Source organism: Clinocottus analis, unplaced genomic scaffold (genome assembly GCF_023055335.1).
Source record: "Clinocottus analis isolate CAN_PGR_092001 unplaced genomic scaffold, fCliAna1.0.p SCAF_11, whole genome shotgun sequence".
Lineage (NCBI taxonomy): Eukaryota > Metazoa > Chordata > Actinopteri > Perciformes > Cottidae > Clinocottus > Clinocottus analis.
Window position 1 is genome coordinate 19,815,322 of NW_027175832.1, and position 16,621 is coordinate 19,831,942.

General features: G+C 43.2%; 1 protein-coding gene across 2 annotated transcripts; it reads left to right on the forward strand.

Annotated features, from left to right (window-relative positions):
- The first annotated feature begins 1,454 nt into the window (after positions 1–1,454).
- LOC137782332 (cyclin-Y-like) lies at positions 1,455–16,079 on the forward strand. Of its 2 annotated transcripts, XM_068571571.1 has the most exons (11): positions 1,455–2,144; positions 11,673–11,747; positions 11,865–11,882; positions 12,143–12,177; positions 12,340–12,434; positions 12,553–12,588; positions 13,150–13,207; positions 13,335–13,454; positions 13,536–13,702; positions 13,774–13,936; positions 14,686–16,079. In XM_068571571.1, the coding sequence occupies exons 1-11, from the start codon at positions 1,988–1,990 to the stop codon at positions 14,800–14,802; spliced, it is 1,041 nt and encodes a 346-aa protein (XP_068427672.1). In that variant the 5' UTR covers positions 1,455–1,987; the 3' UTR covers positions 14,803–16,079. The 2 variants fall into 2 exon arrangements, with proteins under 2 accessions (XP_068427672.1, XP_068427673.1); XM_068571572.1 differs by lacking the exon at positions 11,865–11,882.
- Positions 16,080–16,621: the final 542 nt, after the last annotated feature.

The window sequence follows — 16,621 nt, forward strand, 5'->3', positions numbered from 1 at the left end:
ATTAGTTTATTTAATATGAATATCTGTTCAGTGTCTCGTGGATATTTACTCGTCTTCGCTCTCAGACTTCTTCGTGGCCCTTCAGTCCGTGTGGCCGCAGTGGAAATTTCCACCTGGAGACTTTACCTGCTGCTGAGAGGAAGAGGAGGAGGAAGAGGTGGATGACTCCCTCTGCTGACCGACGCGCGCTACTGCAACCCCGAGCCCAACAAACCACTGTGCAATGTTTAGTTGCTTCAACTTAAAAAATGTGAGTTTCCTCGACCGCCTTCAAATGTGTGACCGAACAGAATGTTTCATTTTAAGTTTAAAAAACGTATATTTTTTTAAATTTTGTTTTCTCGTTATTGACGGCAACCATGACGAGGACGTGTCTGAAGAGCAACGACAGTTATGTTTTGCCAAAGGGGAGATTCTTTAACAAAGTATAGGTTGTCAGCCGTCGTCTTTAATTGTCTTCTATGTCTTTTTTATATTTATCTTCCTGAAATGTAAGAAACTAAACACTCAGCTAAGCCAACAAACAACACACAAAACGTCCTGAATGCGTATTATAATCCCTTTAGGACAATAAATCCCCTTAAATCCAACACACTGGACCTCAAACAGCTCCGTGCAGATGCAACACCACGCGCTGGCCAGCAGGCGGCGCTGTTCAGCTTCAGACCCTCAGACATCAGATAAAAGCCAAATAATCCTGGAAATGATTTGATATCTTTACATTTGCCAACTTGATGTCTTCTTTGAGTTCATCCACTGAACGATTAACTTCACCTTCACAGAAACTCACACAAATAGACATACACACCTTTTTGCAAGATTAATTAACTCTACAAAACGTTGACCCAAATCATAACCTCAACCTTAAATATAGACACTTTATTATTTTAAGGAGTTTAAATGACTTATTTCATAGCAAAAAATGAATAAACAGTGTTGCCCAACAATAATCGATCATAATAGGAGACAAAACACTAATAAATAAATATATATTTTTGTATCATCTTCCTCTGATCTGCTCATCTCTGTCGTGTCACCACTTGAACCGGTGTTCACGATTAACTGGTTTTTGAATTAACTGGTTTACGTTCGCGTGCGTGAGGCAGATGTGTTGTGGGCGTGGCCTCTCGGGACGTAAGTAGGTGTCCCTGTTGATGCCTGCTCAAAATGCTACTAACGTCAATAACAAACAGATAAACCGATCTTGTTGTCAGTCTGATATTTAAGTCATACATCTTTAACAGACGTCGAGTCGATATGAGACCAGTGTAGTCTTCATAAAGTGTGTAAGTGGACCGTGAAAACGTGTTTCCACCCAGATCTATCGCTACTGTCAGCTGTGGGAAACTCTGCTCGGCCCAGATTAACTTGTGACAACACATTTTGAACAGGCATCAACGGAGTCACCTACTTTTTCGTTCACTCTTTTCCGCGTTCACTCTTGTGAGCGCACAGCCCGAGGAACAGGTAGGGCATGTCACTGTAAACTGTTCCGTTCATAGTCTTTACGGAGATATACTAAAAGACCGTGACAGAGAGGCTACGCTATCGAAATGTGTATTTCCTAGTTAGTCAACACGGGTCCCGAGAGGCCACGCCCACAACACATCTGCCTCCCGCACGCGAACATAAACCAGTAAATTCAAAAAATAGTTAATCGTGAACACCGGCAGTTCAGTGGGTTGGTGTCCAACGGAGAGAGAGAGAGAGAGAGAGAGAGAGAGAGAGAGAGAGAGAGAGAGAGAGAGAGAGAGAGAGAAGAGGGGGGGGATGTGTCACTTCCAGCACAGGAGGGTCGTAACGGGCTGACCTGCCGCCGCTGTCCCCCGGGCACCCATGGGCGCCCCCGCGCGCCCCGCCGGTCCTTGGTGACTCGCTCGTCGGAGAGTTTTTTCTTCTTCTTTTCCTCCAGCTCCTCTCTTTTTTTTTTCCTCCCACCGCAAGAGGGTCGTGATCGAGTCCGCGCGCCCGCGGGGAGCAGAGCGCGATGGGCGGCGCGACCTCTTGCTGCGTGCCCGCCAGCCCCAAAGCCCGCAGCAGGAGCGCGCACTCCCGGCTGGAGTCGTACCAGCAGGAGCCCGAGCGGAGCCGCGCGGAGCCCGGATGGAACCTGCAGCACATCAGCGACCGCGAGAACGTGGACGGTAACGACGAGTTCACGGTCACGGGACGGGAGGGACACAGAGGGATACGGGTTATAGTCAATGTTATTATTATTTATGTTTTACACTTCCCTTCCTAACTTGAAGACCACTTGAAATACGTCATTCATTCTTAGATTTTAAAAAAAACATGCATAAAAAATATATATTCTTCGAAAGATTTTTTATGTGCATATTTTTTGATGCACATATTTTTTTAAATGCACTTTTTTTAATGCACATATATTTTCTTAAATATATATTTTTTGGGTTACATGCAATGCCCCTAAGTGGAGGCAATTGCCACTGTCTCTATATTAAAAACACTTAGAATACATATACATGTATAATATTTGCATTTTCTGTCAGTATCTATTAGTGTTTCAACACATTGAAAACATTATTTTATACTCAAAAAAAGTTTGTTTATTGATGAGCTGCTTTAGAATAAACGTGTTTTTTGAATGTACCATTTTAAAAATGCGATTTAACAGTTCAATATAGTGAAATATGTTTTTTTATTAATGTCAACACAGTAAAACAATGGGCGGTGACATCACTGACTGCAAGTCATATATAATATGGTGATTGTGGGGAGAAAATACCGTGTAATTTAACCAATAATAAAAAAAAGCCCTTTAACTCAACGTTGACTACCAAATCCTCTGTTAAATGTGAATATTAATGAAATATATCAGCATACTAAACTTCTGTGACACTCCATACGGCCAGAAAGTAGTATGTCTAACAGGCCCTTCAAAATAAGAGCTCATTCATCTTCAAATCTCGGGCGATCCCTCTTGACCTCTTACAGTCATCTCTATCATTTCTATCTCACATCCCGAAGGAATGGCCGCCTCCGCCTCCGTTCACGCTCATCATCTCTCCGCGATATCGAGCCACCGGCACGGCCAGGCACCCGGAGGAAGAGTCATGTGTGCACTCTCACTCGCATGTGCAGCGTCCCGTTGGTGCGGGCGGACTCCTTTGTGCCGCTCTTTGTTTCCAGCCTGAGCATGAAAGAAAATGCAGCCCCCCCCACACACACAAACACACACACACACACTCCCATTGACACATGCTAATATGCATTACAATCCACCCATTCACACTGGAGAGTGGCTGCTAAATGGCTGCTTATATCCAGCCAACAGCCAACTATTACATATTCTCAGAAACTGTACACGGAGCATTTTATCCTTCTGCATTTTATCCTTCTGCGTGTTGCACCTCGCTGACGTCTTTATGAGAACTGATGTGAACACTTTTAAACACTCTTTCCTTCGAGGGGTTCAAACCCGGCCTTTAAAACCTCTGAACAGCGTTGAATCTACATAAAAGTGTGTGTGACCGCCGGCCTTCTCTTGCAGTTTGTCGGGTGTTAGAAACTAAATCTGGCTCCTCTGGCAGGAAGTGATCTCAGCATAGAAAGTTGCGTCTGGATTGGTTTTTTTTTGTACTTTATTGGAAGAAAAAGATGAAAGCGTTGTCACAAAAAACAATCCCTTTACCTGGCGGGGGGGCGGGGCCTGTGTTTTATTGATGAGTGATGTCATTTCCTCTTGTGAACTCGAGCAGTGCGTGCCACCGACATGCAGCATGCCGTCCGCGATCGCTATTATCTGCATGATGGCCGGTGCTTATGAAACTATTATTGTTATGACGTTTATGGCCCGCGGTGTCGTTGACGAGTCCGCCGTCTTGCATCATTACTTTAATGGGATGTGTGCCAGATGCTCTCCAAGAAGCCCCTCGGAGACGGATGATTGGCGGCCGGGCCGGCGCTTCCTGTCGCGGGGCTGAAGGCCTCGTGCTGAGAGGCCCGTCTGTCTCGGGCGCCGGCGAGCAGGCGTGTCTGATGCGTCGGCTCCATTGTGAGTTCACAGAGCGTACGATGGAGATTAGGGGGCTTCATTACGGATGGCACCACCAGAAAGAGTCCCCCACCCACACACACCCCTCCAAAAGAAAAGCCCGGCGAGCAGCTGTGAGCCTGTCAGAGCGGAGAGGGGACGCCACTGGGGACGCGTTGGGTTGCCAAAGAATTAACGTAAAAAGGTTGTGTGTTGAGGTGTGTTGAGGTGCGTTGTGTGTGACATGAACCCCAACAGTGGATTGGTTCGTTTCTCTGCTCTTTTTGTGTCCATCTTCTTATTTTTGTTGTATTTTTTTGAGGATTGTGACACAATTGTTTGTGTTGTTCATCACGTGGATGCAGTCATAGCTGTGTGCAAAAAAAGAGAAGAAACAATAATCTTCAATTTGAATTAGCTTTAGCATGAAAGCTCATTAAAACAAACTAGCTATCTTCGTAGCGTCCCAGCAGCTTGTTTCCACGTCTTTGTTGCTCGATGCTTCACGGTCGATTAAAGAGACGAGCTTTCATGGAGTTGTTCCTTTTATTAGGAGGAAAACTTTCAAGGTCTCATCCAGACGTGTCGCCATCTTTATTCTCCAGAGCTCTCACATTTCCTCCCTGACGAATTTGTTCAGTTTGAGATAATTTGCTCAGAATAATCATCAGGCGCAAAAGCTCGCCCGAGGACGGAGCCGTACGAGAGTCTTTCAAGCTGCTTAGTGGAGGAATTATCATTTATGGTTTGGACAAAGTGTCACGAATCAAAGTCAAGTGAAACCTTGAAAGATTGTAGAATTTGACCTCCTGTCCTCCCTGGAGCTGAACAACGGATCCATTGGTGTCCCTCCATGACCTCAGCGGGTTGAACGGCGCTATGCGTTGCTATCGTAGCTTCATGCTACGCCTTCGCAGCAGACGGCTGCGTCTCTCTCTCTCAGTTTGGACTATGACATCACCGTCGAGTCCCAGAACGACCTCCCAGAGGAACCCTCTGTTTTTTAAGAAGAGATAATCTCCGCGCTGCATCAGCATCAGCAGCTCTCTGGCCCGCGGCCGCCATGCTACAGAGAGCTTTTTGGGGGAATTAAGTTGTTTTTTTGCTGGTTTGCGTGACTCATATTGTCATGAGAGGTGCGGCTATTTTAGAAAGAGACGTGTTTTCATCCTTTGATCTTAAAGATAAGCCTTTTTTTGTATTTGTACTTGCTCACATCTTGTTCACAAGCTCTCTAAATATAAGACTAATGCGGTTGCAATATTAATGCAGTGTGTTAATAATGTAAACGCTCTCTATTGAAGCTCAGTCTCAGGGATTCACAAAGTTATAAAAGGTTTAGTTTTCACTGAAACTTCAGTGTATTTATGGACTCAATCTGATATCCAGCTGACGGTCTTTTAGGTCAAAGACACACTAATTTAAATGGTTCAATGTTTGGCTGATGTCATGCAGTGAGAGGGTTTCTTTGTCCTTTAATAATCAGTTTAAGTGAATCAATCTAACTTAAAATGACAGAATAAGGGTTAAAAACTGTGGATGAATCTTTAAGCCGAGGAGCTGAGCCGAGTGAGTCCTTTGTTGTCATGAATCTAACGTTGGTCATAATTATTTAAGAGGAATTGGTCCAGTATCGTCACAGCAGCTCAGGAAATAGTCACAAAATGCAATTTGTGGGTTTTTGTTGACTTGAATTGTTGTTTGGAACAAAAAGAAAACGATTGTAAAGTCAAGTAGGATTCTAATTTGTGTTTTTTTTGCACAAACCCAACACCTGGAGGTGGATGAGTCCAACACACACTGGACTCAAACCAGAGACTGGTGTTTGTTTTGTTGCCTGAACTTAACGTTTGTGACGGGTTTCCTCAACCTGAATACGCATGTTGTTGCTGAAACCTAAAGTTTCTTTTGTTGTCCGAACCTAGCTGTGTGTAGTTTGTCCTAAACTTAACCAAAAGGTTTTGTTGCTTAAACCTAAAGTCAAGGAAAAGGACTTTTTCAGTATTTTTTAAATGTAGGATTCAGGCTCTGTGTGTTAATAGACTATAAAATACTTTTATACAAGACTCTGTTGGACAATTACACATTTAAACTGTCTCCTCTCTACACAACAATATGACAAAAATATACATTGCTGTTTAATGGAGAGACGCCAACGCAACCTGGTAGACGATGGATGGAGAGGAAGAGCCAGGGAGCCGTCACATGACCTCCTCTAACAAAGCCCGCTGTGTGTCTCTGACTGATGACTGCTGCCTCTGTGAAGCCTCATGCCTCATGCTTCATGCATCATGCATCAGCTGATCCTCCTCTTCAGGTGCTTCCAGGAGCACAAGTCGGTTCCTCACAGTCGGTAGACGTCCAACTTGAAAGTTATATGTGTTTGTTACGCTTTTCTACAACGTGCAGAGCTCCAAATGGATGACATCTCATGTCTGAACTGTAGTTCATTCCCTTCTTTGTTGGGTGGATGAACTCGTGACGTTACAGTGTGACGTCTTCGACACAGCTCATCTTTCATCTCTGCATAATAGATCAAGAGCGGCAAAAACTGATTGCTCCTTGTTTACCCGTCCTTTGTGTTCCCGCTGTCTGGTTTTCTCGTACTCTTTTAACATTATTCCACCTTATTCTAATCAGAAGGCACTCTGACCTCGATAGAAACCTCACACAATGGCAGCTTCTCTCGCCCCCTTTATTCCTCGCATTATGAATTAATATGAGGAATAAGGGGTGAAACATACAGGCAGGAGGAGGTGCCATCGTCCGAGATTAAATGAATTCACATCGTGCTAAAAGCAACACGGATGAAGCGTGTTGCCATGACAGGCCGACGTCATCGTCACGCTTAAAATGTACATAAACCAGGGTTCATATACATTTTCACCAAAGGATTTCCATGACTTTCAACCAAATTTCCATGACTTTTAACCAAATTTCTATGATTTGTAGCCCAATTTCTATGATTTTTCATGACTTTAAACCAAATTTCTATGATTTTTCATGACTTTAAACCAAATTTCTATGATTTTTCATGACTTTAAACCAAATTTCTATGATTTTTCATGACTTTAAACCAGATTTCCATGAGCAAACATGTAGTGAAATCTGAGTGTGTTTTCCTTCAGTGTCTTGTTCATGCTGCAGTGCCCCACCCCCACTTTCCTTCCTTTCTTTTTTGAATCAGCTGCTCCTCATCTGCTCAGAGCCGGCACATCAAACACGTTTTGGTCATGTGGATACAGTACGAGCAGTGTGTGTGTGTGTGTGTGTGTGTCAAAAAGCACTTTCCAGAGCAACAAAATACATAAAGAGGAGTCTCCTCCTCCTGATAAATAACTTGTTTTCCTGAAATAGTCAATAATAGCCTCGAATTAACTTCAAAGACCCAAACAAAGCGAACCACAATGCCGTTTCCAGCAGTGTTTGGTTTGAATGTTCAGCCCGTGGGCGATTAAAGTAATACAACAAGCATTTTGCTGAAGTGGCACAATGGTATTGAATTATTTCCCCTGTAGAAGCCACATCCAGCCCCATCGCAGCGGCCACGTGTGTCACCACAGCCAGACGACCATGAAACGCTCTGGACTCAAAGTTTGAGCTGGAAAAAGAAAAAGATCAATCAGAAAAGAGACTCCTCCTTCGTTGTTGTGGGATTATTCCTTTCAGGGTCAGGATATCCACAGGAGAGGCGCCTCCATTGATTTATTGACTATTAATGAGAATAATTTGCTCTCCCGGTCCAAACCGAGAGCACCTCGTCTCACTGATCATCGCTTCACAAAGGCTCTTTGGCTTTGAGCTGTCGAAGGCAGAAAACACTCAAAAGACAATCTGATTTACATCAGTAAAGACTACATGACAACAGAGGGTCATTTCTGACTACATTAAAGACAAAAGAAAAGGTGTGAGTCATCAAACCTGGTCCTGTGACCTCGTCCAGCCGCCAGAAGATCAGTACACAAACTGTGAAACGAGAAGTCAACAATTGTTTATTGTCACGTTACTTGCGTACTTCTGTAACAGATCTTACAAAGTTATTTTGACCCAAAAGATCATCTATTTCTAGACTTAACTAAGTAGTTTTGTTGCTTAAACTTAACTTTATTATTTCATGATGTATTCCTAAACCAAACCAAGTAGTTTAAGTAAACCTAACTTATATATTTCACAATATACTCCTGAATCTAAACAAGTAGTTTAAGTAAACCTAACTTAAATATTTTACGATATACTCCTGAACCTCACCAAGTAGTTTTGTTGCTTAAACTTTACTGATTAGTTTCCTGTGAAGACATCATTTTATTTTGAAAAGGCTGTTTGCGTGTAACGTGTGGTGAATTGACACGTGTTGCTTCTCGTTTGAAAATGGTCGCGTAAAAGAAGAAGTGTAGATGTGATCAGTGCTTTCTCTTCCTCGCCCCGGCATGAGAGGACCGTGTGTGTGTGTGCAGTTCAGTTGTGTTTGTAGAAGCTGGGTCCGTTAGGATCAGTGTGTGTGTGTGTGTGTGTGTGTGTGTGTGTGTGTGTTGAAACAGTATAAGGGAGCTAAGGTAACATCCTCTCGTTGTTTGACGGGTGACATGATAACGTATCAGGAGTTATTCAACATACTCATGACACACGCTCGAGTGTAGCGCCCTCCAAAGGGATCCAAACGTCTCTGTAAAAGGAAACCGACATAGATTATTGAGCATGGCTGCACAGTGAACATGTTCGTGCCGAGGGTTCAAGCCCATTCACAGACTCCAACAATAACATTGGCGTCTGGTTCATATCGGAGCGCATTGTGGATTCAACTCGAGCGGCTTTCAGAGGCAGAGCTGCTTCTGAGGCGGAAATAATCCCAGATGAATTACCAGACCACAAAAAAAAGAAGCGTAACTAAAGGTTCAATTGCAGAAAGATGACTGTAAAATTGCTTTTTTACCCAGAAACTTAAGCTAGCATTGAAGACACATGGGCTAACTAGCTAACAAAGAAGTTTAACACAAGACACAAGAGCAAGAAATATATTTTATGGCTAATAAGCTTTCTTAAACACATCTAATCCGACAAATATTTGTCTTTTAGCTGCTAAAAGGTCAATTTCTATTTTCCCGCTAGCTGTTTACTTTGCTTCTCTGCCATTTTGCCACAACAACAAACAACGAATAAACTGAACAATTAGCTAAAAGAAGCAGATTTAGTGAAAAGTGTTGGTTCTAAACATGTAAAGACAGTGGAGGTGACGGCGTCCTGAGCCGATGATGAAGTGACTCTCCCTCTTCGTGGTTTGTTCACGTCTTGTCTGGACGCTAAGTGCTGTTAGCGCTGTTAGCTCTGTCCGCGCTGTTGGCTTCTAGCCGCTGACTCATGCATCGCCATGTTGAGAGCCGCGTGGAGGCAACCACTCAATCATAGATCGGCCCGTATGCAAAGAATCTTTTTAATTTGACACTATTAAAGTTTAAAATGACAGATATTGTCTTGTTGGGCGCTTGAACCTTTGAGGCCCTTTGAGCGAGACACAGAACACAAACTGCTAACTCTAACGCTCATTAAAAGGCTTTTCGAGGACATTTGATGAATTAGAAACGCTGTCGTGCAGTTATGGATCGGCCCGTTTGGCGCATGCAGCGCCTTGTTGTTGCTTCATTATGTACGAGCGGCGAGGCCGGCCAGCTTCTCCCGTTTCACTCGTGCAGATGCCGACCGCGAGTCTTCATTAAAGTGCACTGGAGGTGCCGAATATCACATATCAGCACTCGACACCAGCTGCCGTGCATTCTGGGAATTCCACTCGGTCGGCCTGGATCTGCATACGGAGGTAACAGAAGGGTTTGGCAAGTCTCTCCAGGGGAGACCTGGACCTCCATTGTGCTTTTGGTTTAACGGATAGAAAATATGTGTCGCTTTTGTGCATTTGTGTCACATTTTACTCCCTCTGGTCTTGTTTGCCACTGAAATATCTGAGTCTACAACATCATGGCCGTAGACATAGTTAGCATGTCATAAATCATGGAAAATAAGTTAAATTTCTTTGATAATTTCTTTCACAAAAATGTAAAAAAAAGCACTGGAATCTATGTACCCAGAAAATGGAGCACAGAATATATATATATATATATATATATATATATATATATATATATATATATATATATATATATATATATATATATATATATATATATATATATATATATATATATATATATATTCCCCAGTATCTGGTTAAGCAAAATGTTTATTGGGGGTATTTTTAAATGCAGACATGCAGAATAAAATGTTTTTGATGGAATATCACAATGTTTTGCTTCGGTTTGGTTGTTTCTGACACGATGTGTTCAAAGACTGTGGGAAAGAGGAATATCTGACGATACAGGCGTTCATATTCTTTACAGCTTCTGGCTCAGAAAAAACGGCGTACTGTTGCCGACTGTTTAAAGAAAACAAGCTTTTCGCTCCCGCGGGCGGGTTTTATGCGTTCAGAGGGTGCTGAAGCCCCCGTGGGTGCTGCTGTTGAAAACAAGCGGAAAGAAAACACTCAAAAGCAGAACGTTGCTGCAAAAACTCCCGACACACACGAGCAGATTTGCTCTATTTGACACACCAATCATTCGCTGGTGCACGTGAAAACTCCTCCCAGCATGCAGTTCAACGTGCGACATTGGACCAGGATGCTTTATTGTTCGGTCGGTTTGGATCACACACACACACTCGGAACATCAGCTCCCGTTTAATCTCATATGAGAACGTGTCGAACCCCCCCACCCCCTGATTACTATTGCGTAAGATGTCACAAGTCTAATCCGAGCTCAGGCCGTTCATCCCGGTGGTGTGAGCGGCCTGCCAGAGGCTAACATGGCATTTGGGTCCCAAATGAGTTTGTGTAGCGTGACACAAAGAGTCATTAGCAGACCGACAATCCACCAGAGTGCTCTTCTTTTTGTTCAGTGGAGTGCAGACACACACATATGTTTGGGAAAGGCCTCCTGCTACACTTCAGCACCAGCAGGTTCGTCAAGAGGCTTTAAGAGTCTTCAGAGGTGCCTCACCTGAAGGCTCGTGGCTAATATTAAACACACACACACACACACACACTCTATCTATTGCCTCAACTCTCCCCCACTTCCACATACATCACATTTACACATCATCACCTTTCTTGCTTAAATCATCTGGTGATGATCTTGGTCTCTTCTGGTCAAACCTCCTACATCCTCATGGGATTCTACCTGTAGTATAAGAGTGCGACTTGGGCCTAATTTAGACTTTATATCTCATAATTTAGACTTTATATCTCATAATTTAGACTTTATATCTCATAATTTAGACTTTCTGTCTCATAATTTAGACTTTCTATAATATTTTTTAGCTTGACAGAGGAAATGGGCTTCCATAGATACAATTTTTTAAGTTGTGCTGGCTGTGAAAAAGAGAATAACGGCTACAAAAAATAAGCATTCATCCCTCCGAAGGGAAACATATGGAACAATAATCTTAACGAGGAAGTATTGTAACCCTGTCAATACATTTTAAATGTTTTTTTCATTATTTTATGTCACATACAAGAGAAGACTGAGTCTGAGATTGTGCTCACAGCCACAGTACTGATGACATTGTGCTGTGTGTCTCCTGATCATTGTCGCCATTTTACTGAGTGACACGTGTGCGTTGTGTGTCTTCTCTCCAGAGTTGAACCTGGAGCACAATCCCTCAAACCTCCCGCGGCCCAGCACCATCTTCCTCAGCAAGTCCCAGTACGACGGTGAGTCGCTTCCCTTTTTATTACGCGGGTCGCGACCGGTTTACCTATAAAAAAGTTGAGTTCACGAGCCGCTCCTCTCTGTCAGATGGAATGAGGTTGTTGGTTCTCTTCTTTCAGAGGTGCCTTGCAGGAGTGGTGAGTCGCGCTGGTGGTGCTTTGTCTCCCTCTAGTGGCGCAACACCGCACTGCTCCTCTGCTGCAGCTTTCCTCCTTTCTATCTACTGTGTCAACAGCTTCTCTTCTTCTTGTGTTGCAATAAACGCTGCTGTGTGTCGCTCACTGGTTTCAACAGCTTGTGTTACTGGTTGCCGTGTGTGTTGCTCGCTGGTTGCTGGGTTTTGTGCGTTTGTCTCTTTGCAATTCACCAACAAACCCGTGTTTCTTTCTGTCTGCAGTGCGAGATAAAAGAAAAAGCCTCTTCGTCAATAATGTAAGGGATTTCTCTTCCGCGTTTTGTTCAACCTGAAATTTACCAAAATTGATTGAATAACAGTCACTGTGTGTGTGTGTGTGTGTGTGTGTGTGTGTGTGTGTGTGTGTGTGTGTGTGTGTGTGTGTGTGTGTGTGTGTGTGTGTGTGTGTGTGTGTGTAGCACGGAGCGTCGAGGAGGAAGTACAACTCCTGCTCCACCATCTTCTTAGACGAGAACACGGTCAGCCAGCCCAACCTCAAAAACACCATCAAATGGTAAAAACAAACAAAAGAAATGAGAAGATATCATATTTATTCTCTGCGCTCGTGTCATATTTCAACACATCAACAGGTCAACAAATGCATTATTGTTGTTGTTTTGTGCTCTTCACAGTGTGTCGCTGGCGATTTACTACCACATAAAGAACAGGTGGGTTCTCACACATTATTTTTCTCCAAAAAAAGAGAATATTCTGCTCATATTTTCTTCCTGTCTCTTTTATTTTGTGGTGCGAACTGATGATGTCATGATAGCATGAGCGCAGCATATTTATCGTGTATTTTTTTAAAGAAGTTTAGTGGCATTTAGCGGCAGAATCGTCATCCTTTTCCAAGCGTTTTGGAGAACTACGGTGGCCTTTAAGGTAACAAAAAGCTCTCTCTAGAGCTAGAGCTCAATTTGTCCCTCTGAGGCTCCTCTAGAAACATGGCGGACTAATAAAAACATGACATTCCTGCCAATAAAGCCCCTTAAATCCTACACTACTCCTTCGCTAGTCTTGACTGCACCACCGAAAAATGTCATTTAATAAAAGGTACGTAGAATTATGTTGCGATTAAAAGCTTTTAAATCACATGTACTTATGAGTGACATGATCTCACTTGTTAATCTACATTTTTGCGACTACAGTTTAATTAATTCAACATCTTTACATGAAGTCTCGTGTAAAGATTTGTTATTTAAACACACTTTCCTTCTCTCTCCTGCCAGGGAGACAGAAGGAGGAACGCTGCAGGAGATATTTGATGAGAAGACTCATCCTCTTTCAGTAAGACTCCATCATGTGCAAATATCTGCATTATTTAGCTTTTTATATGCATTGACTTTACTTTTAACTTGTGCATATTTAGTCTTCCTCTCTTCTTCATGTGTCGTGTCTCCGTCTCCTCCACCAGAAATCGGAGGTGCCTCTGGACTACGACCAGCGCGACCCCGAGCAGAAGCAGATCTACCGGTTCGTCCGGACGCTGTTCAGCTCGGCTCAGCTCACGGCCGAGTGCGCCATCGTCACGCTGGTGAGATGCTTTTTAACCTCCGTCCTCCTCCTCCACCCTCCTCCCGGATCCTAACCCTCTGCTTCCCGTGCTGTGGCTCAGATCTACCTGGAGAGGCTGCTGACCTACGCGGAGATCGCCATCGGCCCGGGGAACTGGAAGAGGATCGTCCTGGGCGCCATCTTGCTGGCCTCCAAGGTCTGGGACGACCAGGCGGTCTGGAACGTGGACTACTGCCAGATCCTGAAGGACATCACGGTGGAGGACATGTGAGTGCAACGTGGAGGCGCGTCCGGCGGTTCGGTCGGCCGGCGAAACTCACTCCTTCCTCTCTGCACAGGAACGAGTTGGAGCGTCAGTTTCTGGAGCTGCTGCAGTTCAACATCAACGTGCCGTCCAGCGTCTACGCCAAGTATTACTTTGACCTGCGCTCGCTCTCCGAGGCCAACAGCCTGAGCTTCCCCCTGGAGCCGCTCAGCCGGGACAAGGCCCACAAGCTGGAGGTGAGCTTCCTCTTCCTGTGGAGATGACCAGTTGTGTTTAGAGAGCTCGCACTTTGGCGCCCCCCAGTGGTTGTATTGAAAAAGACACTCTAGTCGAAAGCAACACTTTCCTGACACAGGATTTTATTTATTTATTTTATTTATTTTATTTATTTTATTTATTGTATTTATTTTATTTATTTTATTTATTTTATTTATTTTATTTATTTTATTTATTTATATTAATTACATTAACATTAATTAATAAAATTATTATTTATTAATATTTTTGACACAGATGTCTAAATCAGACATGAATACATTATTATAAATACAACTTATTATTTTAACTCTCACTGTGTAAAATCTATGCTTTTTTTTCTTTTTTAAATTAATAAATATTATTTATTAATATTTTTGACACAGATTTTGTCTAAAGCAGAAATAAATACATCGAGCAAATATTTTTTTTTGCTTTTATTATTTCTCACTTTAGAACAATAAACTAAAAAATCAAAAACAGCAACAACAGATTTTCCGAGCTTCTCTATGATGGAGGATTGTCTCCTTACGGCTCTCAACATGGCGACGGTTGAGCTAGCTAACAGCGCTAACAACGGCAACAAAGCAGAACAGTCGTTCGCTGCCGTATGAATGCTCTGAATGTTTTTATTTAGTTCCTTTTTAAAGAGTTTAAATACAATAATAGGACAAATACACGTGCATACTGAAAGTAGAATTCATAATAATACAAAAAATCTTCTCTTCAGGCTATTTCCAGGCTGTGTGATGACAAGTACAAGGACGCACGCAGAGCGGCGAAGAAGCGCTCGGCCAGCACGGACAACCTGTGCGGCATCAGATGGGCTCCCGCCATCTTGTCGTAGCCGCCGCTAGAGGCTTTGCCTGGATGAGAAACACACACACACACACACACACTAGTGAAAACAGACAAATCATGGTTCTGTGCCCCGTTCTGGATCCCCGGAGACGTGGATCCTCTTCTGGTTTCAGAGCGACTGGAACAAGAGATAAGCTTCATGGCCGTCACACCTTGGAACTGGAGGCGAGACCCTTATTTTGGCGGGGTTTCTGACTCCTCCCCCTCTCAGACGCCTCCACAGTGCCTCATGACAGAGAGTCGGGTGTTTTTATGAATCTAGAAAGACTCGGCAGGACGGAGAACCTCTCGACGTATCGACGCACCCGCAGGATTTTTTAGAAACTTTAGTGTTTTTTTTCTACCGCTTACACATTTCCTGAAGTGTTGGCGGGTTTTCTCCTCTTTAGAGGTATTTATACTTCAAGGTTTACAGTATTTTCTAGCGGATCTCTTCCATACTCAGGTAGTCCGTTTGATCTTCTGACTGCTCGCGATGCTCCTCCATATTTGTGTACTTTTTTTGCGACAAAAGAAAGCGCAATTACTACCACTTTGTTTTCCAGCCGTAACATGAAATAACGGATCAAACCAGAAGGTTCTGGTTCAGTGCTCATCGGACTTTTACTCGGATCTCAACGTGACTCTGTCGAGGTGTTTATAGCAGTTTATAAAACCTCATTTTTTACGGGACAATTCAAATTTTAGCAGCTTTGAGTAGAGGAAACTCTCCCGCCTCACCGCTGACACCTAGTGGACACCTGAGCACATTACACTGAATGTAAAGGCACGTGAAACCTTTAAAAGCATCAGAACAGTCAAGGAAACATTAAAACAGTTCAAATAACAGTCACTTCACCCAAATTCTCTATTGGAGTTGAGATTTCTACTTAAAAAACGATGTAACTGTGATTAAATTGACTTATTATGTTGGTTTTGCAATAAAATGGTGATGATCATTTTGACATAATTACTCCAAAAACATATAAAACGATGATGATGATATTTGTGCACCTAAACAAAGACGTTGTGTCGTCTGTAGGACATGACGTGTTGGTGGCTAAAATGTGAATTAACTATAATTTAGATTGAATTGTGCAGCACGACTTTCACCTGATGGCAACAACAACAACACAAAGAAAGATTGTGTTGCATTGTGTACGAACACAACATGTTTTACTACTCAAACCAACACATGAGGCCTGTCGATCTGTGGAGGAACCAGTCGAGACGGAGGCCCCGAAAAACCTCAAAAGTGTGTTAAAAGAATAAAAAATGAGGCACAAAGGCGGCTTTTAAAAAACCCAAATTATTATGTTCAACACACAATAAATTGACAAGTTTATTGTGTAATTCACTGCTGAACCATTGATGATTTAGTTCTCACATTGTTCATTTAATTGCTGCTGACGAGCTGTCGTGTTGTTTTCTCTCGTTTGTCTGAAACAAACTTTGTTCGATACATAAAGAGTCGAAATTTATTATTTATGGATGCATTTTTCTGCAAATTGCAGATTTTGATCCACTATAAAGACGATTCCCTGAACGCTGATCAGAGACGGACTCGACTTACGATTCTATTATTACGCGCTCTCCTGTGTGTGTGTGTGTGTGTGTGTGTGTGTCTGTGTCTGTGTGTGTGTGATTGTCAGCATCCAGTCAGGTGCCTCGACATCCCAGCAATGCTTTTCATGGCGGCCCCGGTAAGAATAGCTTCCTCCGCTTGAGGGGAGGCGGCGCTGAGGAAACATTTGAGGTGACAGCGGCGGGCGCTTGAGGGTCGGCGGCTCGGGAGCGTTTCTCTGGAGCGTCCCGCTGGTTTCCCC

What these genes read in the sequence shown, in the direction of transcription:
- LOC137782332 (XM_068571571.1), top strand. Translation starts at nt 1,988, where the DNA reads ATGGGCGGCGCGACCTCTTGCTGCGTGCCCGCCAGCCCCAAAGCCCGC. An exon ending in AAAGCCTCTTCGTCAATAAT is followed by an intron (nt 12,178 to 12,339) that starts GTAAGGGATTTC and finishes GTGTGTGTGTAG; the next exon opens with CACGGAGCGTCGAGGAGGAA. An exon ending in CTCAAAAACACCATCAAATG is followed by an intron (nt 12,435 to 12,552) that starts GTAAAAACAAAC and finishes TGCTCTTCACAG; the next exon opens with TGTGTCGCTGGCGATTTACT.